Source organism: Bos javanicus, chromosome 1 (assembly GCF_032452875.1).
Source record: "Bos javanicus breed banteng chromosome 1, ARS-OSU_banteng_1.0, whole genome shotgun sequence".
Lineage (NCBI taxonomy): Eukaryota > Metazoa > Chordata > Mammalia > Artiodactyla > Bovidae > Bos > Bos javanicus.
The window spans coordinates 64,546,145-64,571,152 of NC_083868.1; the positions used below are offsets into that span (position 1 = coordinate 64,546,145).

Below are 25,008 nucleotides of genomic sequence, written 5' to 3' on the forward strand. Positions count from 1 at the left end.
AAGACATAGCACAGTACAGTGGCACACAGGACATTGTCTAACAACAGATATTAGCAGTTAAAAGGATATGAGAACCTCTGCACCAGCATAATCATCCCATTCATAAATTGCCGACAAATTGGCAGTTTATTGTTTTATTCATGCCCATGTATAGATTAAATCCTCCAAATGGAAATTATAAAATTAGATGGTTTTAAAATAATTTTATTAATAAAGTAAAATATAACTCCTTTAACACATTTATTAAATGTAATAAGCAATAATTTACTATAACTTATTTAAAGTACAAATAAGCTGTCTCTTAGGTTTGTACTGACTCTTACTTTTTTTTAATCATGTACAAGGATTATGACTCTTAATGAAGCAATTCCTGGGCTTTTTTTTTTTTTTTATTGTTTATCTTCTTTAAATTCTTGTAAGTCTACTACCTTTATTTTCTTCTGTAATTTTGTTCTGTAAGCAACCATTTAAAAGTGTATCCCTGTTTCTCAGACTGTATAGAATAATCTGATCTTTAAAGCTACTAAAATGAAACACTTTAAATCCTGCCACATTTGAGAAACTTGGTCAAACTCTTGCTGTCCAACTCCAGATTTTCAAATGAGAATGTCTAATTGACCAGGTCCACTCCTGGTTCAGTGAGCATGGAAGGCAATTTCAGAGAAAGAGAAGTCATAAGTTAAGTCATGTAAGAACAGCAGTTGGCCACTTCTTTCTTTTCAATTCTCTGATGTCAGGGGGATCCAGAAATACCGCAGAGAAAAAGCCACTTTAGGGATCTGAGGAAGCCCCATGGAATGCTATTTTCATTACATCAATCAATTTCTGCTAAAGACAGCTTACTCTTTAGTACATACACAATGAAACTATCTCATTTTAAATGAGAACCTTCTCATAAAGATTTTACAAATGAGATTAAACTAGCATAAAGCCATTTAAGGAGAGTATCAGTCCAATGTGAACCAAACATTACCACTCTCCAACCTTAATAGTGTGTTGGGGTGTACAGTAAGTCCCCTACATAGGAACGAATTCCGTTCTAAGAGTGTGTTCGTAAGTCCAACAAACTTAGCTTAGGTACCCAGCTGACAGAATTGGCTGTATACTGCTACTTTTACACTTGCTTCTGGACATCCTGAAATAAAGATCCTGTACTATTGTACTCTATATAGTACTGTAAAGTACACAAAAGCACAGTCACTTGTAGAGAATGCATGTGACAGTGTACACCAGACACATGAACTGACTTACATGATTGGACATGCGAATGCGCGTTCACAATTTTGAAAGTTTGCAACTTGTTAATAAGTGCAAACAGAATGACTTTATTTTTTGTTTTGTGAAGTAAATCATATTTACCAGGTCATAGGTCAAACAAGAATAGATTTTGCTGAATTTTTTTTTTATAGGAACAACTGAAAAATCAATACGAAAGTCCAAATGAATGCTTTTTGATAATTCCTTGGGAAAAAGTTGGTAAGCTTTTGTATACAATATTTACTTTTACATACAAAGCAAATATTGTATTAGAGAACAAGAACATAACAATATACTTAATACACAGTGCCAATCTTTGTGGTTAAGACTGAGGCTATCAATAAACTGTTAAGGAGAAAAATGCAAATTTCCCTAAGAAAAGATTTAGAGAAAGTTGTGTAAGTGTGCAAAACACACTTTTTTCTATTTAAAATTTATGATCTAACCAATAACTTGTTCTAGAAGGTAACTACAAACGAAACAGCTCATAAGTTCACTTTTGAATTAAAAATTGGCACAATACCTATTTTGTTACTTCGAAGAATTTTAAAAGAATTAAAATTTATTTTTAGTTAACAGTTCACAACTTGGGAGTTCGTATGTAAGGGACTTACTGTATAAGTCACTCATCCTCCATATCAGAGGAATTCAGTTTTAGATGGATCTACTTTCTCCTGAACCTGGTTGAGAAGTGGGAAAGCCAAAAAGGAGAACGTAGTGAGAATAAAGTCCTGGCTAAATACCAGTAATATTTCCATTGTCTTCTAGGTGTACTTACAACAGACTTCCCATACATTAACATTAGATTTCTTTTGACAGCATGACATCCTCCATTCCTTCATCACACTAAGTCTCTTGAGATGGACCTAACTGACACTGAATAAATTCTGTTTCCAGAAGCACTGTGACGGATAGTGTGTATACACACACAAACCAGTCAGTAGTACAGAGCCTGATTTGTGAAGGAAAAGAACACCAGAGCCAGAGCACCAAATCTGGGTTCTGGTCCTGACCTTTATAATTCAGGTCACCACACAGGACTTAGAGATCCTTGTTATTAGTAAGTGGTTTTCACTAATGTCTCTTCCAGGCCTAAAGAATTCCATGTTTCCAAATCCTTGGGCAAGGTCACCAGAACTACTTCTGTCCCCATCATACTCCTCTAGTCACTTTCAGTAAAGCCACTGGAGTGAAGGGGCTCCTAGAGAACAGATACAGGAAGGTCGAGGTGGGATAATCCTGGCTGTTCGCAGAAGCACCAGAAAGAGGCCAATCTCAGATGGAGGTAGGACCTGAAGAAAACATTAAAAAAATTTTTTTTATTTTTTTATTGCAAGGGTATTCCCAGCTTGAGGTACCATTATAGATACTGATCTTGATGGCTAAATGACATAAAGGCAGGTCCAAAGTATGAGAGAATTTAGGACAGGTCTGACGAATTTTACTACAGGAAATATTGAAGTATTATGCACCAGCAGTCACCAACCATCCAAACATTATCGATAAAGGTGCTCACTCAGCTATGTGTGGGACAAACAAAGGTGTATCAGGCATGCTTGCTCTTCTCAGTTAGCCTACAATTTGGTAAAGTAAGACACATGAAAATAAACCCAGGGTGGAGAGTGATGTGCCCAAGAGAGCACAACAATAGAGGTCACAGGCAGAGCTGCTTGAACTGGACAGCATGGCCACAGAAGACGTGTAGGGGATTGGGTTCCTGGCTGCCTTCAGCTGACTGAGCAGAAAACTTTTAAGATGGAAGGAAAGTCAGGGAAATGCAAGGTAATTGCAGAACTCAGGGGAACATCCTGGGAAGGGCATCCTGGGGAATGAGTAAGTTGTAAAGAAAGCAGAATTGGAAGCTGAGAGACTGCTGTGGGGGAAATACACATAGGCTGCTATGGAGCCATGAAAGGAACCGGAGCTTGATGTCCAGTTCGGGTTCTGGTTTTGCTCTTTATCTGTCTGACTTCAGGCAAATCACTCAACATCTGGGAGGCTTGAGTTTCTCTCCATAAAACAGATCTTGCTCAAAAGAGATTTTTATAAGATGAAATAATGCTTTTGTAAAGAAAACTAAGATCATGGCATCCAGTCCCATCACTTCATGGCAAATAGATGGGGAATCTGGGAACTTATTTATCACTGCAGATGGTGACTGCAGCCATGAAATTAAGACACTTGTTCCTTGGAAGAAAAGCTATGACCAACCTAGACAGCATATTAAAAAGCAGAGATATTACTTTGCCAACAAAGGCCCGTCCAGTCAAAGCTATGGTTTTCCCAATAGTCATGTATGGATGTGAGAGTTGGACTATAAAGAAAACTGAGCGCCAAAGAGTTGATGCTTTTGAACTGTGGTGTTGGAGAAGACTCTTGAGAATCCCTTGGACTGCAAGGAGATCCAACCAGTCAATCCTAAAGGTAATCAGTCCTGAATATTCATTGGAAGGACTGATGCTAAAGCTGAAGCTCCAATACTTTTGTCACCTGATTCGAAGAACTGACTCTTTGGAAAAGACCCTGCTGCTAGGAAAGATTGAAGGCAGGAGGAGAAGGGGATGACAAAGGATGAGATGGTTGGATGGCATCACCGACTCAGTGGACATGAGTTTGAGTAAGCTCTGGGAGCTGGTGATGGACAGGGAAGCTTGGCATCCTGCAGTCCATGAGGTCACAAAGAGTTGGACACGACTGAGTAACTGAACTGAAAGCATAACCTGCTCTGTAAGTCTTAGGTGTTAGAGCTCATTTTTTTTCTTTTTAAAAGTAACTCTGCAGAGTCTGATTTTTATATGCAGCTGTTACCCTAACTTTCACAAGTCAAAACTGAACTGTTTATGGAGACTGTAAACCATCCTGGTCCTGATATCAGTCTCTTGGATTCTAATGTCCCAATATTTCTCTTAAAAGACCTGGGGATTTTAGAATAGTGCAAATTGGGCTTCCTCAGAGCCCAAAATTGGAGCTTCCCTGGTGGCTCAGATGGTAAAAAATCTTGGAATGCAGGAGACCCAGGCTCAATCTCTGGGTTGGGAAGATCCCCTGGAGAAGGAAATGGCAACCCACTCCAGTATTCTTGTCTGGAAAATCCCATGGACAGAGGAGCCTGGCTGGCTATAGTCCATGGGGTCACAAAGAGCGATTAACACTTATAATAGTGTTACTCATAAAAGCTGATTCTGGGTTAGGCTCCCTTAACATCCTTGAATGAACAGTAATTACTCCATCATATATATTTAGAATCAGATCAAATCTAAAGTCTTGGACGCCATTTATTGACATTTAGTGTGTCCACGTGTGCTCCTGGAAACTGCCATGTGAAGGACGATAGAAACAACTGAGGATGTTTACACTGAGGAGATAACTGGAATATGGAAAGTAAGCTCTGAAGCCTTGCCTGTAGACACTGGAGTCTCTTCTGTTCTTAAGTGAGAAAATGACCCAAAGAGGTAATTCTTTGTGAAAATGACACTATGCTTGGGTCAGTGGGATGACTCTCTTAGTAAGAGGCAGACAGACCAATGAGATGTTACTGAATTAGTACAGAGCTACCCCACTCTGTGTCCCAGTGCTGAGGGATATAGGGAAGAAGGAAAGATGAGAATAAGGAGTTAGCCCAGAAATAGTACATGTGTTTGACAGATACTAAAAGACACTGAGTTGACTGAAAAGAGGGGAACATTTTAAGATGGCAGAATGGCACGACAAAGGAAAAGGTTACACTAAGCAAATTTTATGTGAGGAGAAAGAAGAGATGTGCCAACCACCTGTTGAGAGTACTCTGAGGATTTTGAGAAGGTGGTAGTTGGTAAAGGATCTTAGGTTTGGTCCTGAGAGGAAGAAAACCCTGTGTTCACAAGCCATAAGATCTCACACATCCCACATTGGCAGAGAAGGTACCTCCAGGCGTTTTGGTCATCTTGATCCTTCCACAGATTCTATCAAGACTGAGAGTAACTTTCCATTTCCACTTCATTCTCCCTTCTCTGTCTGCGTATTGCAGCATTTCCTTGAAGACAAGTGCAAGCAATAAAAATCTAGATAGGTAATCATTCCTTAAATCACGCCTATGTATTTTGGCAAAACTTCAGCAGGCTTAGAACTATAGCAGTGGTTCTCAACCCCAGGTTTCCACCACCACCTCAAAGTATACGTGCAATACTTTGAGACATCTTTGGTTGTCACAACTGGGCCAAGAGGTGCTATTGTAATATAGTGAGAGGAGGCCAGGGATGCTGCTAAATATCGCAATGCACAGAACAAACAATTATCCAGCCCTCAAAGTCAATGTACTAAGGATGAAAAACTGTAAACTAGAGGGTAGGGCTGGAAACATACTAGAAACTTCCTTGAGCCCACCAGACCTCTTTATACTCGTGGCATAAGTTGTTCATAACAAAAAGTCTCTAGTGACTTCCTCGAGCCTTGATTTTTTTGTGTGCTGGAAGTTGGAAAAGTCAGCAGATGTTGATTTTCCAATTTGCTCAGTGTATAAAATTTCTGCTCCAAGAAAGCTTGGTGTTCCTTCATGGTGACTATAGCCTTAACACTGGCCTAGCAGCTCCTCTTCATTTAATTACAGAGATTGAGTATAGCATATGTGTAAGGCCAAAGATTTAGATTCATAGGAAAAAGATATCCCAAATATCTCTTCTTTCCTCAACCACTCCTGATCTTTCATAAAAAATAAATTCTGAAGAACTGAGAGTTGGTAAAATCACCTGTAGTGATATAATTACTCAAATACATCTCATTAGTGCATCTTACCCTCCTCCATGAAAATGATTCTTGCCCCTAAACCTTGTCATTCTTGCCTTTCCTCCAATTCCAAATCAAAGATTAGACCATCACTTTGCATCAGATATGTTATCAATTTAGTTAGCAAGCCTCAGTATCTCTAAGAAAATACAGAGTTGGGGGAAGATAAAAGGACTAAGCTAGAATGTGCTTGAGGTCAGTGATTTCTCATCTGTTGAACTCCAGTGCCTAGTAGAGTGCCAGGCACATAGTAGGTGTCCAAGAAATATCTGTGCAGGGAATGAACAGAACCTGCTGAGACAAGTAAAGGAGACACTAAAGTTTCCATAGATTTGCTCCAAAAAGAATAAAATAGGCTTAAAAGTTGAGAGAGATGCTGACCCGTCCTGATAAGAGGTTGGGTGTCCAGAATTGAGATCATTACCAGAGTACAATATTACTTACTGCAGGTCAGGCATGTTAGTATAACTGCAATGATCACAGAAATCCCAAATGCTGAGACTGGGATAATAATGGTCCAGGTCAGGTGCTGATTAGCAGAAGGGGTTGGTTTGGCTGTTGAGGGAAAAGAACAGTGTCAGCTCTAATGTGTTTCCAACTGCTCTAATGTGTCCAACTGATACCCTTCATGCCCCTTATAATGACACAACTGTAAAGCATTTTTCACTACTTTGCCTGGTCACCTCTCCAAAATGCAGCTTCTGTCATTTTTCTTGCATAACTCTAATCAGACACATACTTATGGGCAACTAATATCAGATGTCAGATATAGATATTGAATGTGAAAAAGAGAATTTAAAGGTTTGCATTTACTGAATTAAGTTGGCACAAAGAAAAGATTCTCAGGAGAGCCTTTACAAACTATTTTAGGGACTCCCCTGGATGCCCAGTGGTTAAGACTTTGTGCTTGCAAAGCTGGGGGTGTGGGTTCAATCCCTGGTCAGGGAACTAATCGTGCATGCTGTGTGTTGTAGCCAAATAAACAAATACCAGAGCTTAATAAGCAATTTTTAAAAATAAATAAAAGTAGAAAAATAAATAGAAGTATTTCTATAGCTGATATTACTATGTACTGCTACTAATAGTTGATGTTGTGTTCTAGATGTACCTTCTAGATTTTCCTTCTCCAGCTCTGTCACGCCTTCTCCCTTTTAGGGTGTCCTCTTTAACGCACATACACATACACATACACACCTGACAATAGCTGCCTAAAACTACAGAAGTCACTTTGCATTCATTTTCAGATAACACCTTTTTCATCATTCAGCCTAGAGCTTCTGGAAGAATAGAAGAGACCTAGCAAAGAACCAAGCATGGCTGTCGCTTAGTGGTAGGTAGGATCATCCTGGAGGAGAGCTCTGCAAACTGGCTCTCATCTGTAGAACACAGGGAACAGAAAGAAGAGGGGGCACACGAAGAAGGATGTGGGTGGGAGGACAAAGGTGTATGTGTCAGTCCTCCACTCAGGAGCAGCAGCTACACCATTTATTCTTCAACTCCTTTAAGGAATAGTTAGCACCAACATCTGGACAAAGGGCAGAGACACTAAAGGAATACTAGCAGCTCATCCTCCTCTGATTTCCCCGGAATGGCTCATCAATAAATACTGAACATTTATTAATACTAAAGTACTTGATTCTCCAGAGAAGGCAATGGCAACCCACTCCAGTACTCTTGCCTGGAAAATCCCATGGACAGAGGAGCCTGGTAGGCTGCAGTCCATGGGTCGCTAAGAGTCGGATATGACTGAACGACTTCACTTTGACTTTTCACTTTCATGCATTGGAGAAGGAAATGGCAACCCATTCCAGTGTTCTTGCCTGGAGAATCCCAGGGACGGGGGAGCCTGGTGGGCTGCCATCTATAGGGTTGCACAGAGTCGGACACAACTGAAGTGACTTAGCATACTTGATTCTCATTTTTCTGATTATACACCTTGGGGATAAATTTTAGTCTTTAGCTTATTGGATTTCTCATCAGCATTCAGTCCCGTTGACACTTTTCCTCCTGGGACTTCTGTGACACCACATTCATCTGTTTCTGTTTGTTGTGATTCAGTTTTGTTCATCAGCTCTTCTTCCTCTTTTTATTCTTTAACTTGTCCCCATGGTTCCATCTGTGGTCCCATTCTCTCACTAGCCCTGGTAATCATGGGCGATCTTAGCCACACCTGAGGTTGGAAACACCAGCTGATTTCTAAGTCTGTATATCATATTTCTGATCTCACTTCTGAGCCCCAAATTTGTATTTCCAACTGCTAACTAGATGGTTGGATGCCAGCCTCTCCATTTGATTAAAATTGAACTCAGCATATGTATTCTTTCTAAAGTGTATCTACCACCTGCATTCTCCCATTTCAGTTAATGGCAACACCATTAGTGACCAAGGGAAGGCTTGCCTTCGTGCTCACTGCTCAGTAGCTCCCACTGACTTTCTGTTCTGTACTGAGACTATCTCTGCAACTGATTCCTTTTCTCCAAATCTCTTGCAGGAATTAGTTCAGGTTTTTCTGATCTCCAACCAAGTAGCCTTTATGGTCTCTTTGCCTCTGGTGTTCTAGGCTCAAATAATTCCTATACATTCTGCCACAGTGATCATTATAAAATGTACATTTGACCATAGAGCACCCACTACTTGAAAACTAGGGTAAGTTGTTTTTCTATTTTTCTCTAAAACACCCAATTGCATAGAGATATCCAGTGGTTACCAGAGTTGGCCTCTGCAGACCAAAATGACACCCAAAATAACAAAGAAGCTCTTGCTGTTATCCTGGGAGTCTAGATGTTTCACAGGGTTCCTCTCAGAGGTCACTCCTCATCCATTCTCAAGCCTCACTCAGCATAGAAGAAGGTAAGTGTTTAAGAGAAAGGAGGAATCAGTAACAGCAATCCCACTCTTTCGTGATGCCTATTAGGAACCTGGCACTACTCCATGGGGAAGACCCCAAATCCCAGATGTATAGTTGTGTGAGGACATTTGCACATATAGCTCATAAGACAGCCTGAGTAGGTCTCCCTGATTCACCCCTTATACACACACACACATCCCTATACGTTCCAGTACGTCAAGGGTTAACAAATTGGGTGGGCCCAGGCTAAAAGAGCCACAGACCCAATCTGCTTAATTAATAAATTTGGGGTTAATAGTGGGTATTTAAATAGTAGAGCTTTGCTCACATCCATTCAAAATTGCTATCAACTATACACTAATTTGACTTCCCTGGTGGCTCAGATGGTAAAGCATCTGCCTACAATGCAGGAGACCCGGGTTCAATCCCTGGGTCGGGAAGATCCTCTGGAGAAAGAAATAGCAACCCACTCCAGTACTCTTGCCTGGAAAATCCCATGGATGGAAGAGCCTGGTAGGCTACAGCCCACGGGGTCACAAAGAGTCCGGACACAACTGAGTGACTTCACTTTCTTTCACTATATACGCTAATTTACGTTTGTTTATGCAGTCACCCCTTGACACCCCACAAATGCTTTATTTGCTTCTGACTCTGAATGACATTTGCAGTCCAGTTGAAGTATTTAAAGCTGTCTGACCATAAAGACAACACTGGCACCTAGCAAGATGCTTGCTTTGTGACAACTGCTTAATGAAGACTGAATTGAAAAAAAAAAAAAAGATTGCGAGAAGGAATGATTAAACAGTTAATTCTGTCTCCACAAGTCATTGTGAATGTAGACCAAAGAGGACAAAGAGCTAGTATTTTTAATTATTCTGAAAAGGGATACTGCTCATCTTTAGCATGAAGAAAGAGTTGAGAAAAGACAAATCAGAGAAAAGATGATAAAGCTGGGCAGTCTAAATCATCTTTAAAGAACAGATCCATCCTTTTATTTAAAGGACTACAATCTATTTCCTTTAAGTCAATGAACTACCATGCATAGGCCAAATCTGGCTTACCACCTATTTTTTTAAATAAAATTTTGTTGGAACACAGCTATGTCCTTCATTTATGTCTTGTCTATGGCTGTTTTCATGTTATAACAGAACTGAGTTGTTGCTAGAGACTATGACCTGTAAAGAATATTTGCTATCTGGCCCTTTTCTGAAAATTTTTGTTAACCGTTGCCTCAGAATATCATACAGTCCCAAATAAAATATAATTGACTCTGTACTTATTAACTTCTACCTTAATCATGATGATCTAAAATTGATTAATTATATATCAATAAAATGACAATGCTGAATTAATAAACTATATGATTCAAACTTAATTTTTATAAGCTTTTTTCAGATACATGAAATATAGAGATGAGTTTGGACAATTAATAAAATCATATCAATAAGATTTGGTTTGTATCTGAACTAATTTTGTATCATGTTCCAACAAAATTTGGTTTGTATCTGAACTAATTTTTGCCCCAAATTTTATCTCATTACCTATTAAGGAAAACAATCCACTCAAGATGGAAAGACCTAGAGTTAATCTTACCTAAGATGAACTAGTAGACCATCTAAAATATCTCTACTACAAGCAAAGGTAAGTGGAAGATATAAGATATACTATACATAAGGTCAACATATTATACACAATATATTGTTTTTTACTGTGCAGCCACAAAACATATTGTTACAAGGGGTTGGGGGGTGGACAGAGGCCTGGTAATGCTCCATATAATCAGTCAAATAACGCTAGAAATGTATTTCAAGTATATGAGTTCTTCTGTAATAACCCATTGTGGATTTAATATGCATACATTTATGTAAGCCCTACTTTTTCCATTTTATATTTTCATATGATTTCACCTCTTGGGGAAAGAAAATTATATAAGTTTACTACATGTGGGGCAAATATTTGGGCATGGTTTTGGTCAAAAATGACCACTTTTTTCAAGCATTGTCCTCTAGTAGTTTGTCATTCACTTTCTTTGCCAGGCTTGGTTCTGAGTGAACAAGTATTTCTTAAAAAGCACATTCACCCTCAAAGGACAATGATTTGACATTATGGGACCATCATGGGAAGGGGGCTCCCAAAATGAAAGTGCCACAAAGAGAAACATAGATCAATGGAACAAAATGGAAAGCCCAGAGATAAATCCACGCACCTATGGACACCTTATCTTTGACAAAGGAGGCAAGAATATACAATGGAGAAAAGACAATCTCTTTAACAAGTGGTGCTGGGAAAACTGGTCAACCACTTGTAAAAGAATGAAACTAGAACACTTTCTAACACCATACACAAAAATAAAATGGATTAAAGATCTAAATGTAAGACCAAAAACTATAAAACTCCTAGAGGAAAACACAGGAAAAACACTCTCTGACATAAATCATAGCAGGATCCTCTATGACCCACCTCCCAGAGTAATGGAAATAAAAGCAAGAATAAACAAATGGGACCTAATTAAACTTAAAAGCTTTCACACAATGAGGGAAACTATAAGCAAGGTGAAAAGACAGCCTTCAGAATGGGAGAAAATAATAGCAAATGAAGCAACTGACAAACAACTAATCTCAAAAATATACAAGCAACTCCTGCAGCTCAATTCCAGAAAAATAAGTGACCCAATCAAAAAATGGGCCAAAGAACTAAACAGACATTTCTCCAAAGAAGACATACAGATGGCTAACAAACACATGAAAAGATGCTCAGCATCACTCATTATCAGAGAAATGCAAATCAAAACCACAATGAGGTACCATTTCACGCCGGTCAGAATGACTGCTATCCAAAAGTCTACAAGCAATAAATGCTGGAGAGGGTGTGGAGGAAAGGGAACCCTCTTACACTGTTGGTGGGAATGCAAACTAGTACAGCCACTATGGAGCACAGTGTGGAGATTCCTTAAAAAACTGGAAATAGAACTGCCTTTTGACCCAGCAATCCCACTGCTGGGCATACACACTGAGGAAACCAGAATTGAAAGAGACACGTGTACCCCAGTGTTCATCGCAGCACTGTTCACAATAGCCAGAACATGAAAGCAACCTAAATGTCCAGTGGCAGACGAATGGATAAGAAAGCTGTGGTACATATACACAATGGAATATTACTCAGCTTTTAAAAAGAATACATTTGAATCAGTTCTAATGAGGTGGATGAAACTGGAGCCTATTATACAGAGTGAAGTAAGCCAGAAAGAAAAGCACCAATACAGTATATTAACGCATATATATGGAATTTAGAAAGATGGTAATGATGACCCTATATGCAAGATAGCAAAAGAGACACAGATGTAAAGAACAGACTTTTGGACTCTGTGGGAGAAGGCAAGGGTGGGATGATTTGAGAGAATAGCATTGAAACATGTATATTATCATATGTGAACTAGATCACCAGTCCAGGTTCAATGCATGAGGGTCAGGATGGGGAACACATGTACACCTATGGCTGATTCATGTGAATGTATAGCAAAAACCACCACAATATTGTAAAGTAATTAGCCTCCAATTAAAATAAATTTTTAAAAAAATGAAAGTGCCAAAGCCTAGAGAGCAATTTCAAAGAAAGGCACATTTTAGTGCTTTCTATAACAACAATATTATTATAATAACTTCTTAAGATGTTGACTTGACAGAACTTACTTGGATATCTAAATTTTAGAATGTTTATTAAAGAAAGTAAAATTAGTACCATTATAGTCAAACCTTGTACAGTGACCTTAATAAGTCATACTAACACTTTTATTGTTATTTTATTTGCATGTCTAAAAAATACTGCAAGTAATAGTATCAGAGTCAATATGCATATTGTGTAATGTATCTGGCTGAGTTATTTTCTTTTTAGATTCTACCCAGCAGAAACTCTCCAGGACAATCACTTACATTCTTGCCAGTAGAAGGTCTGTGACACTGTTAAGTCTCCATACTTGACAAGACACAAGAAGCTGTGATTGCTTGTCATGTTGAAATCCAGTTCACTGCTAATCATGTAGAGCTTGGTTTCAGGATCTTGGGACAGTGTTGTGTTGGTAGCATTTAATTCTTCTCCATTTTCCAACCAGTAGAGGTGGGGCCTTGGAAAACCTCCAGAGGTTGAGCAAGTTAGCCTTCTGATATTAGGAGATGGATTTCCAAGATCATTTATGGTAGGGACAGGGAAGTCAGCTGAAGAAAGAACAAGAATGTAAGTACATATCATTACATGTTTGTGTGTAATTATATTTTTAATACATAGCTTTAATAATAATAAAATATAATTTTCAACTTCCCATAAGTATTAGTAATTATGTATAACCCAAAGACTAACTTTAGTTTGAGTTGGTTATATCAATTCATTACTTTTGATGGAATGGAGGTAGGAGAGCACTTATTAAAGAACTAAATTCATGTGAATAAATATTGACATAGTGCTTGCATTTAAAAACAACATTTATTGAGCTGTTAATTTTCTTAGGTCTGGACGTTATCTCATTTTGTCTTTATAACAACCCTAGGAGGTAGGTTGTAGATCCAAAAAGGTCAAATATCAGTAATTTTGTATTATTTATCCTAATACAATGTTTCCATTTTATGAATAATCAAATTGAGGTCTAGAGAAATCACAACCAGTAAGTGGGAGAACTGAATTCAAGTTTTTCTGATACCAGAGCCTTCCCTTCCTCTGATTTCTTTTCCTTTTTTTTTTTAGAGCTTTAAACTTTGCTGTCTTATTAAAACAGTAAATAAGATTATATTGAAAAAAATGTAGCCTCAGAAAAATACCAATGGCATGGTATTAGAGATAGTTATAAACAGGCAGATTTACATACGTTTGCCTTCTTTTCCTTTCCTTTCTTTTACTTCTTTTTCTTCCTTTTCTACCTAATTTTTGAGGTATACAAACTGACCCTCTTTTATGTATCTATTTATTAATTCATACTATACTATGTACCTGGGAGCCCACCACCCAACTTGAGAACCAGAGCATTGACAATAACTTATGTAAATCTACTTGTATGGTCTTAACTTTCCTGGCCTCCTAGTTCCCACACCTGGAGTAACACTACTCTAAAGTTTGTTTGGCATTACCTTTATATTTTCAAAAGCAGTCTTTAATCAGATAGACCTCTGTTCCAATTTTATACTGTTGAGCCTATAATCTCAACCACCATACTTTACTGATCCCCTTGCTGTTTTGATACACCTAACAAGGACAGAGAGGCCTTCCTAATATTCCTCCAAAGTACTTGAGGCACTCTTTCATTTGTGTTTTTGACCCCTAATAACATGTTAAAATATACACAAAGCAAAGCATAGTGAAATGACTACAGAGGAAACAGGGAAAAACTCCACGCACCTCTTTCTCACTTATTGTGAGGCTTAAAGAATTTATACTTTTTTTAGCGTAAGTGTGGGGAACCAATCCAAATGTGGACTTCCCAGGTGGTGGGTGGTGCAGTGGTATATAATCTGCCCACCAATGCAGGAGATGCAGGAGACGGTGGATTCTGTCCCTGTGTTGGGAAGATCCCCTGGAGAAGGGAATGGTAACCCACTCCAGTATTCTTGCCTGGAAAATTCCATGGACATAGGAGCCTGATGGGCTATAGTCCATGGGGTCTCCAAGAGTCAGAGCCAACTGAGCACACACACAGGACTAATCCCCTCGTACGTCATCTCATATGTTAGTTTTCTTTTTAGAATTCAGAGCCTCACAGAGAGATGTAGTATAATGCACAGTGGTCATCAAGGGCAGGTTTTAAAACCAGTTTTGCCTTTAATCCTGGGCCAATTCCTTAACCACTTTCAGTCTTAGTTTGCTCATTGTAAGAAAGGGATTATAATACCTCCTTCCCAGTGTTGTAAGAGTTAAATGGTATCATTAACATAAATCATGTAGACCAGAGACTGACATACAGGAAGTTAGTTAGACTAATGTGAGTCTTAAACGTGTCCTCTCTTAGAGGAATTCCTTCATGTAAATCACGTTGCTGGGTGAAAGCTTCCAGGACTGGGAGAGGAGAAGTTATGACAAGTGACTATAATTGCCAAGGAAAGGAAAAACTTGGATCTAGATACAGATAGAGTCACCTTTCTTTTTTGAATTAGTCCTGTTCTTAAATTGTTTGACATTTTCTTGAGCCATTTTTAGTTGACATTATTTTCTACTCCTTTAATTTATCCTATAAGATCAAATCATTGCAATGGTAGCTAACAAGAATACTCCTTTTGTTTCTTATAATATCAGTATGTCATGTTATAACTTGGAATAACAAATCCAAGTAACACATATCCAAATTATGATTCATGTTCATTTCTGGACTTTGCTTTTCTAAGAAATATTTAACCACAAGAATGCCACTAACACCAAGGATCATATTGAAAATCATCTTTTCAAGGTCTACCTGGACTTAGAACAGCCTAAGCTCTGTCTTCTATTCCTTCTGTAAGATGATCTGTTCCGAGTAGCAGCTCCAAAGGTTTTGCAAGACTGAACTATCAAAGAATTACTCTTTTGTATCTCATTTCAATCTTAACCCAAGTTTTCACCACTCTTAATGGGTAGAGTAAGAATATCCTACTAGGAAAGGAAAAGGTGCATATGTTTTAGAAAGGTAAAAATTTGTTAACCTAGTTAATATGTTGGGAGAAGGCCATGGCACCCCACTCCAGTACTCTTGCCTGGAAAATCCCATGGACAGAGGAGCCTGGTGGGCTGCAGTCCATGGGGTTGCTAAGAGTCGGACACGACTGAGCGCCTTCACTTTCACTTTTCACTTTCATGCATTGGAGAAGGAAATGGCAACCCACTCCAGTGTTCTTGCCTGGAGAATCCCAGGGACAGGGGAGCCTGGGATAGTTCATAGACCCCATAGACGATAGTTCAGCCATCTATGGGATCGCACAGAGTTGGACACGACTGAAGTGACTTAGCAGCAGCAGCAGTTAATATGTTAACTAGTATAGCTAGTTCCTGAAATGTGCTGCTTAATGCAGGTTTTAAAAACATCCATCGTGCAGCACATTTGAGGAACTAGCTATCCTACTTCATGATACTATGCTGTTATTGTATCCTTTGGCAATGTAGAGAAATCATCCTGTCCCAGTTAGCCTGAGACTGTCTCAGTATTAACACCCGAAGTCTCATATCCAATGAAACCCCTCAGTCCTTGGCAGACTGGGACAGTTGGTCACCTTGGCCAAATGAACGTTTACTTAATTTCTTGCTTCTCAGACTATAATCCTTAGCAGCAGTACAGGCATCACCAGGGAGCTTGTCAGAAGTGCCAAACCTGCTGAACAAGGTCCCCAGGTCATAGGCATCTTATCATTTGAGAAGCACTGTTCTAATTGACTCAACTGGGAATACCAGAATTGTTTCTGGGTCTAATTAAGCAGTATTTCCCCTTTGTCTTCCCTTGTCTGATTTTGGCACCGAATCCCCGTTTGAGGCCGTGTTAGCCTCAAACAGCACTCCCCCTGGTAGCCTTTTATCTGCGTTGGTCTCCAACTATAACCTGCTACTAAGGCCTGCCCTCCCTGAAACTCTGTCTCTTCTCTCCTTCTTGGATCTTCTTTATCTTTCTGTCAAAATGTACATGTCCTGAGTCTGTTTCTCTCTGGATATTCTGTTAAAGGACCGACTATGTATCTAACGTAATTAACTGATACAGGCTAATATGTCTGTGATGACATCTCCACCCAGGTAACACATTTTCATCTTTAACAGGGATCCTGGAGGGAGAGGGAGGGCTTCCCAGGTGGCTCAGTGGTAAAGAATCTGCCAGCAGGAGACGTGGATTCAGTCTCTGGGTTAGGAAGATCCCTGAAGAAGGAAATGGCAACCCACTCCAGTATTCTTGCCTGGGAAATGCCATGGACAGAGGAGCCTGGTGGGCTACAGTCCATGGGGTTGCAAAGAGTCAGACATGACTTAGCAGCTGAGGACACATACATGAGGGGAGAATAGTGCCGAAACTAGTAGGAGAGGCTATAATAGTGGGAATTGGAGGAATCCATGCAGATCTAAATTTTGGAGGAGATAGGCTTCTCAGAGCCCCTCACATCCCACCACATGATCATGGATATTTGTTCTCTCCATGGGTAGGGAGTACACAGAGTGAAGTTTAAGATAATTCTGTGTAAATTTGGCTTACTTCCTAAGCTTTAGGTATGATCTGGGTGTTACACAACTAAAAATTCAGTATAGCTGAAGACCAAAAGCAGGGAAGAACAGTAAAGAACTCACTAAAGATCCTCTTAAGCTAACTGTTATCAAGGTTATTTCTTACCTTATGTTAAAAGGTTTTGTTTCCACTAAAGGCTCAAGTGCCCAGAAAGAAAAAAGAAATGTGTTTGAATTTCACGTATGAAGGAATGGCCCCAGGCTGCCACTTCTCAATGAAGGTTCAGGACATATCAGTGTCCTCTAGCAGGATTACCTGTGATTGAGTCAAGGCTGGTTCCTACCCTGCCTTTCACAGTTTTCTAACATCTAACTTTGTAGGAATGACCGTTAGATGAGAGCTTCAAATATGCAATAAATACAATAGTAAAAGACATTCAAATACTACTTGAAAAATATGCCTGTGCAGCTTTTATGCCCGTCAATATACTTTACGGAGAATATGTTACTGGATCAAGTGCAGGTAACAGAACAACTATGCTGTGTGTTAGTACCTCAATCGTGGATGACTCTTAGTGACCCCATGGACTGTAGCCCGCCAGGCTCCTTTGTCCATGGGATTCTCCAGGCAAGACTACTGGAGTGGTCAGTACAACTCAGTACAACTACATCAGTTGTACTGATGTAGTTGATCAGTACAACTACATCAAATCAAAATCAGTACAACTGCATCAAATCAAATGTGTCCCTTTATGATTCAGAAGGTGCTTCAGGTCATGATAGCGCTCCAGGGTGGCTGTCATGAGCTTGGACTGTCAAAGTGCAAGAAATGCAACTAACAAATATTTCTAGGACATCCTGAGAAAACCCAATAGGAGTGTGTCTTTAAGGACATCAAAGACATTCTCCTCTCGATGGCTTATTGAAAATCAGAAAGTTCCACTGACCTCTGATCATTAACCTCACGGAAGTCAGGTGCTCCAGTTTATAAGCCCCTTTCAAATCAGGCTTCTGAATAACACAGGTGTAGGTGCCACTGTCCGACAGGCGCAGAGCCAGGATCACAATGCGGGGGTTATCGTTCATGTCAGTGATGGTGCGGTTCTCGTATTCAGGCCACACCTGCACTTTTCCAGGCAGGATGGCCAGCACCATTTTACTATCCTTTTGCCAATAGATCCGAAGGCTTGTCAGTTCTTCAGTGGATGTGTTGTAATCACAGGATAGCATTACTGTTTCTTTCACTCTTTTGGTCACACTCTTTGGGGTGATGCCTATGGAGAGGCAAACAAAACAAGATCTTGTATCTATTAAATGTTAAGATACCTGCACAAGCAGGAATTCAGAGTTGGCAGTAACAGAATTTTCAGAGTGTTGTATTTAGTGTCTAAGCAGGATTGGACAGAGTGTTCAGTTTGATTTTTTTTTTCTTTTGGTCCCCAGTGCATTTTTTTCTCCATTTAAATAATCATGATTAAAACAATAACATAGATTTTACCATCTCAACCATTTTAAAATGTACAGCGCAGTAGCATCCAGTATCTTCACAGTTTTTGTGAAGATTTTCCATGCTGTACACATTAAACTGCTCCCCCTTGTCCCTCCCTTCAGCCCCCTGGTAACCACCACTCAACTTTAGGTTTCTATGAATTTTACTACTTTAGATTCCGAATCATACAGTATTTGTCTTTTTGTGACTGGTTTATTCCACTAGGCATAATGCCCTCAAGGTTCCTCCATGTTTTACATGTGTCAGAATTCCTTTCCTTTTTAAGGAGTGATAATGATGTTAATGACTAAATATTCCACTGTATGTATTAATATATGCCACACTTCCTTTATCCATTTGTCTGTCCATGGACAATGAGAGAGAAGTTATACTAGTCCCAAAAGAAAAAGGACTTTAGGAGACCCCAGCACATGAATGCCAGCTATTGGTGAGACAGTTTTCTCAGTCCCATGGGGACAGAGAAGTCATAGTTAAGGAATATGAGGTTTTGAAGGAATTTCTCTGGTCATTCATTTTGGTGGTCTTATTTTATAGACAAGAAAACTAAGCACAGGAAAGGAAACTGCCCCAGTTTTGCAGAGAACTTTTTGGATCACTCTCCTTATTTATTTGTTTCCCTCATTTGAGACCCACTTCTAGGATAGGTAAGCCAGCATTGCCTGCTCAGAGCCGAGTCCCATGTTCTAGGCCCAGCTTGACCCGTGACTTCAGACTGAAATGACTGTCCTCATCTCCATGTGACAAGACCTCAGTTACACCTCCGGACCATTTCTGCCCTCTCTATCTACCGAAACATATGGCTACCCTGTCTTTATCTTCCTTGGCTATCTGCAATCCAAATAGCCGGTCCCCTACAACCTAACTTTGCAAAACATTTAAAACGTGTTTAAACATTTGCCCATTTAAACATTTGCCCATTTAAAACATGTTTAAACATTTGCCATTTAAAACATTTGCCCATTTCCCATCAGCGTATCACAGAAATTTCAGCATCCAAACTTCATAGTTTTGTTAGCTCCTAAGCACTCATCTTTCACTCTTCACTTTCATGCATTGGAGAAGGAAATGGCAACCCACTCCAGTATTCTTGCCTGGAGAATCCCAGGGACCGGGGAGCCTGATGGGCTGCTGTCTATGGGGTTGCACAGAGTCGGACACGACTGAGCGACTGCACTTTTACCTTTCACTTCCATGCATTGGAGAAGGAAATGGCAACCCACTCCAGTGTTCTTGCCTGGAGAATCCCAGGGACAGGGGAGCCTGATGGGCTGCTGTCTATGGGGTTGCACAGAGTCGGACACGACTGAAGCGACTTAGCAGCAGCAGCAGCAAGCACTCATCAGTAGCACCAAAATCCCTGAAAGACTATATTTTCTGGTTTTCTGCTTAGAAGGCATAGTAAATTTTCCCATGCTGTGCTTGACCTAAAAGCAGAGTCCCTCCAAAACCTCAGCACTTTAACAACTGGCCAGCCCCAAAGGCCCCCCAGTGCTGACATCTTCCCTTCTGTATCCTCCAGAGCCACACAGAACCCCAGGGAGGCCCCCATCTCACTAGGAGAGGGATCTCATTTCCAGGCCTGCTCTCCCTAGACAGCAGGGTCACGGGACACTAGCCTGTCTCCACCTCCCCAGCCATCCTCCCACCCGACATCAGACTGGATGTGGCCCCACCGCAGCATTTCGGAAGAGAGTTTTGTGATTGTGGGTATTTACACAGCAGTGGGAGGTACCTTCGATTGATCCAGGGCACTTCTTTCAGCAATTGTGCTGAACATTGCCAGCCCTAGATTTAGGGAGAATAACTGAAAAAAGGAAGTAAATGAAAAGGTATACTTTGTTGTTGTTGTTCAGTCGCCCAGTCGTGTCCGACTCTTAGAGACCCCGTGGACTGCAACGTGCCGGGCCTCCCTGTCCCTCACCATCTCCCAAAGTTTCCCCAAGTTCATGTCCATTGCATCAGTGATGCCATCCAGCCATCTCATGCTCTGACGGCTCTTCTCCCTGTTCTCTCTCTGCCCTTAATCTTTCCCAGCATTAGGGACTTTTCCAGTGAGTGGGCTGTTCACATCAGATGACCAAAATACTAGAGCTTCAGCTTTAGCATCAGTCCTTCCAAAGTGTACTCAGGGTTGATCTCCCTTAAGATTGACTGGTTTGAACTCCAAGGGACTTTCAGGAGTCCCTTTATATTTTAGGAGAGCACAAAATAGCTAAATAATCCAAACTCTCTTTTTAAAAAAGATATGACTAAAAATGGTATGTAGAAGGATTCCTATTCACTTGGGTTCTAGTCCCAGCTCAGCCACTTACTGATTAACCTGTTTCCTCATCTGTAAAATGGTATGATGCCAACCTCTCAGGATGATTGAAAACTTAAATTCAAATTAAATGGTGTAAGCGGAAAAGTCCCTAGTACCTAGCAGGTCTTCCATAAGGGTTTCCTTTCCTCTTTCTCCTTCCTCTCACCCCTAACTCGTACCCTGTGGTCTCTTTCACTCTGGGGTTATGACAGACACATGGAACACTAGTCTTGCTATGGGCCAGACAGACCCCATGACAGAAAGCAACTCAGTCATCTGGGGTCCTAAATAACTGAGTGTTTCCAATGCTCTGTTGGTTCCCACCCAAAAAGAATCCAGGATTTCTAATTTTGACATGTGGTGACATTAGCAAAAAGAAATCTTAACTGAAACTGATCTGAAAGTTTTCTTCACTGAAAATTTCAATGATGGTTCTTAAGGAGTTTTTGTCCAGCCATCTGAGGAGAAGTGTGGGTGTTTGTGTAAAGGTCAACAGCAAACCATCAATGGACTCTTCGATGTTCCTATGTGAGATCCCCTCACCAGACTCTGGTGCTGAGGAAGAACCAGACTGAAAAGAGGAACCAAAAATCTTCTGGGCAATTCCCACCAGGACCTGGCTTTCATACTCAGGGACTCCGCTACACATGGTTACAAGAAAACAGTTGAAAGATTCTGAAGGGTTGTGTCTGCTTCACTGGTTCTGGAGCGGAGAAGCAGGTCTCAGCATTACTGCCTGCACTGTTGGATTCTGAGCTTAGTTTGCCGTCTTACAAACGGCCTAGCAGCACCTACCTGATAATGTGGGTTGAGGTTTCTGTGAGGGAATGTAGGTAAAACCTGACCCAGTACCAGGCACACGATTGGGACCATTGCCTTTCCCAGACTTCCACACAGCTCCGTCCCTTGCTGCCTTCAGGGAAGATGTCCCCTTGTGGTGAGCCTTCTCTGACTCTCCCCAACCAGCATCATCCTCATGCCCCTTTTGAGTCACTTGCCCTGATTTATTTCTCTCGTGAGCTTGTCTAGCTGCTACATATCAGCTGGAGTTACTTTGGGGGCCATGAGAACAGGGACTTTTTCTGTTTTGTTTGTTGTCATACCTGCAGAACTCGGGCCTGGCCCAGAGCAGGTGCTCCCTAAGTACTTGCTGAATGCCTGGGTAGGCCTTAGGAGATGGGCTCTGATTCTACCTGCTGTGTATTAGACTCATAACCTTTGATTAACCTCCTTGGGCCTCAGGTATAATTTATACAAAATGGTCATAATACTGTCTCTCCAACTTACTTCCCGTAATTACCACAGGTCACATGACACCCAAATGTAAAGTGTTTTATGAACCGTAAAAGCTATACAGTTGTTTTTTTCCCCCATGGGGTTGTTCTCATGCATAGCACCTCCTGTGCCTCCGGTGTTGAGTCACGCCCAGGATGGGGCCAGAATCACTGTGTAACTGGCTGACACTTGCACTGAGTCACTGCCCCCATCTGGCACATGGTGCCCATTGTCACCTTGCCCATCTGTGAGGAGGAGGAGGGACAGCAGAGATGGAAGGCAACCTCGCTCATCTCTCACAAGTCTGTGTGCAAACCACCCCACCCTCAGGGCACTCTGGGTGCACTTCAGAACCCCTGCCTTTCCTGACCCCTCTGCCTGCTTCCTGCCCCGATCATAGCAGCTCCCCACTGATAACTCCCCAAGAGAGGGAGCTTTCTGCCAGCAAGTGCAGAGTACACTAGTTTTAGAAAAATAATGTACCTCTCAGAACTCAAAATACAATGGAATATTATTTAACCAGAACAGATGTGAGGCACTGTTACTACAACATAGATGAACCTTAAAAACATTGTGCTAAATGAAAGAAGCCAGACACAAAGGCCACATATTATATAGCTCCATTTAAAAGAAATGTCCAGAATAGGCAAATTCATGGAGACAAATTAGATTAATGGCTACCAAGAGGTGGGGTAGAGGGAATGGAAAGGAATAGCTAATGGGTTTGGAGTTTCATTTTAGAGTGATAGAAATGTTCCAAAATTATAGTGGTGACGGATTCACTTCTTTGTGATTATACTAAAAACCACTGAATCACATACTTTAAAATGGTAAATTTTATGTCTTTGCAAGAAAAACAACAATAAACGCATGCGGGACAGTTGGGAGATATGACAATAAAATTTAATGTTTAGCTTTAAAGAAATAAGAACCCAGTCTAGGAAGCCATGAGTCTCCCCCTAGTCCCTCCAAAGAAGGGGAAGGCAGTGTGGACAGTGGGCTGGTCACAGCACCCCTTCCCCATAGGTGAACCCCAGCAGTGGTCAGCAGGGCTGCACCAACACTTCTAACGGAGAAAAAACCAGGTGCCCACAGCAGCTTAGATCACCGTGTGCTGTTGTGTATCTCACTGAGGAATGTGGTGTGCTTTTTAAATAAAGACTTTCCCTGACTCTAAAAGAAACACACATTAAATTTGCAAAGAATGAAAAATAAAGAAAAACACAATAATCACCTATAATCTCACCATCTGGAGATTTAATGGTCTGGGTGACCTTTAACACAATGGAAGTGACCTTTTGGGACCCTTCTAAGTGCTTTTAATTAAGTGATCCAGCATCCACAGGGCTGGTGTGGGCCCTGGGCTAGGTGCTGGGCACACGAGGGGGCTACAGGTATCCGCTGTCCAGCAACTGACAAATTTATACTGGTGACCTGATTTATGCACTGCTCCCAACTTTCCTCTACAGGCCCAGACTATATGCTCTTTGCAAATATGATCCTTACTTGTGTGTCTCTCTCCAAAATGCTCGGGGACTTGAACAGCTGGTACCACAATAGTCATAGCAAGAAGCGTGGTTTGGGGACGCCTTGGCCAGCGGCATGCAGACAGAACGTGGCGACGGGGGAGAGGCCCTGTTTACGGTGGCACTCTGGGGCCCTCTTTTCCTCTAGCTCACTGTTCCTCGTGCTATAGACTTCCAGGCCAACACCTTTCCTGAATTCCTGGCCTACTCCTACCTAAGATCTCTCTCCTCTCCTTAAGGCTGTGTCTCCCTGAGAGGACCCTAGCTCTGAGGAAAAGGTGCCCATATTAGATGACCACCAGTTTCTGGAGCACGAGTCCAGTGCTTCTTCCTCTGCAGACCAAACCAGAAGTGAAACAGGAGGCCTGCTGGTGCTGCCCTGTGCAGGAAAGAGGTCCCCCTGTCCTGGGTAACAGCGGGGGGGACAGGTGCAAGTGTAGCTTTCCTGCACAGGGGAGGAGGTGGGTGGCAAATCCCCAGCCCTGAACAAAGTCCTCCCTGATTGCACTGGCTGCTCTAAAACCCATTCTCCATGCTTTAGCAACACTGGCTTTTTCTTTTTTTGTATAATGTTATCTTTTACTACTAAACCTAAAGGACTGTGGACCAGTAGCATCAATATCACCTGGCTGATTGTTAGAAATACAGATTTGCTGGCCCCTCCCCAAAGCCCACCTAAGCAGAAACTGCATTTTTAAAAATACATATATGGCCTTTATCTTCCACAGCAGTTCTAGGTTCACAGTACCCATGTGCCCCAGCTCCCATGGGTGCAGCCTCCCCCACTATTAACATCCCACACCAGAGTGGTACCTTTGTGACAATCAGTGAAGTTACACTGACACATCACTATCACCCAAAGTCCACAGTTTACATTATACATCATTCTTGATGCTGTACATTCTATGGGTTTTGACAACTACCATTGCATCTACCATTACAGTATCATACCCAGTCTTTTCACTGCTCTAAACATCCCCTGTGCTACAGGGAACTCTGCTCAATATTCTGTAATAACCTAAATGGCAAAAGAATTTGAAAAAGAATAGACACGTGTATATGTATAACTGAATCACTCTGCTGTACACCTGAAACTAACACAATATTGTTAATCAACTATACTCCAATATAAAATAAAAGTTAAAAAAAAGTCCCCTGTTCTAGAAGCTGCTTTTTAAACAGTCCTCCAGGAGATTGGTATGTGTAATAAAAGTGTGAGCAGCCCTGGCAGAGACTGTGTCACTCCCCTTCTTAAAATCCTTCCATGGCCTTCCAGTCCTCCAAATAACTTCCAGATCCCTGGCCTTCGAGCTCGAGCCCGTAGAGTCTGGTCTCTGTCTCCCTGCTGCCCCAACACTGCGCGCCTTCACTTCTTTGC

General features: G+C 41.0%; 1 protein-coding gene across 2 annotated transcripts in view; it reads right to left on the reverse strand.

Moving 5' to 3' along the window:
- Nucleotides 1–188: 188 nt before the first annotated feature.
- The window catches only part of CD80 (CD80 molecule), a 29,565-nt gene continuing 4,745 nt past the window's right edge, over nt 189–25,008 (reverse strand). For both annotated transcript variants that reach the window (XM_061397533.1, XM_061397444.1), the window contains exons 4-8: nt 17,965–18,291; nt 12,796–13,077; nt 6,463–6,573; nt 5,161–5,269; nt 189–2,549 (exon numbers count right to left, since the gene is read on the reverse strand). In XM_061397533.1, the coding sequence (XP_061253517.1) occupies nt 5,202–5,269; nt 6,463–6,573; nt 12,796–13,077; nt 17,965–18,291 (788 nt within the window). In that variant the 3' untranslated portion in view covers nt 189–2,549; nt 5,161–5,201. The remainder of the gene's footprint in view (nt 2,550–5,160; nt 5,270–6,462; nt 6,574–12,795; nt 13,078–17,964; nt 18,292–25,008) is intronic.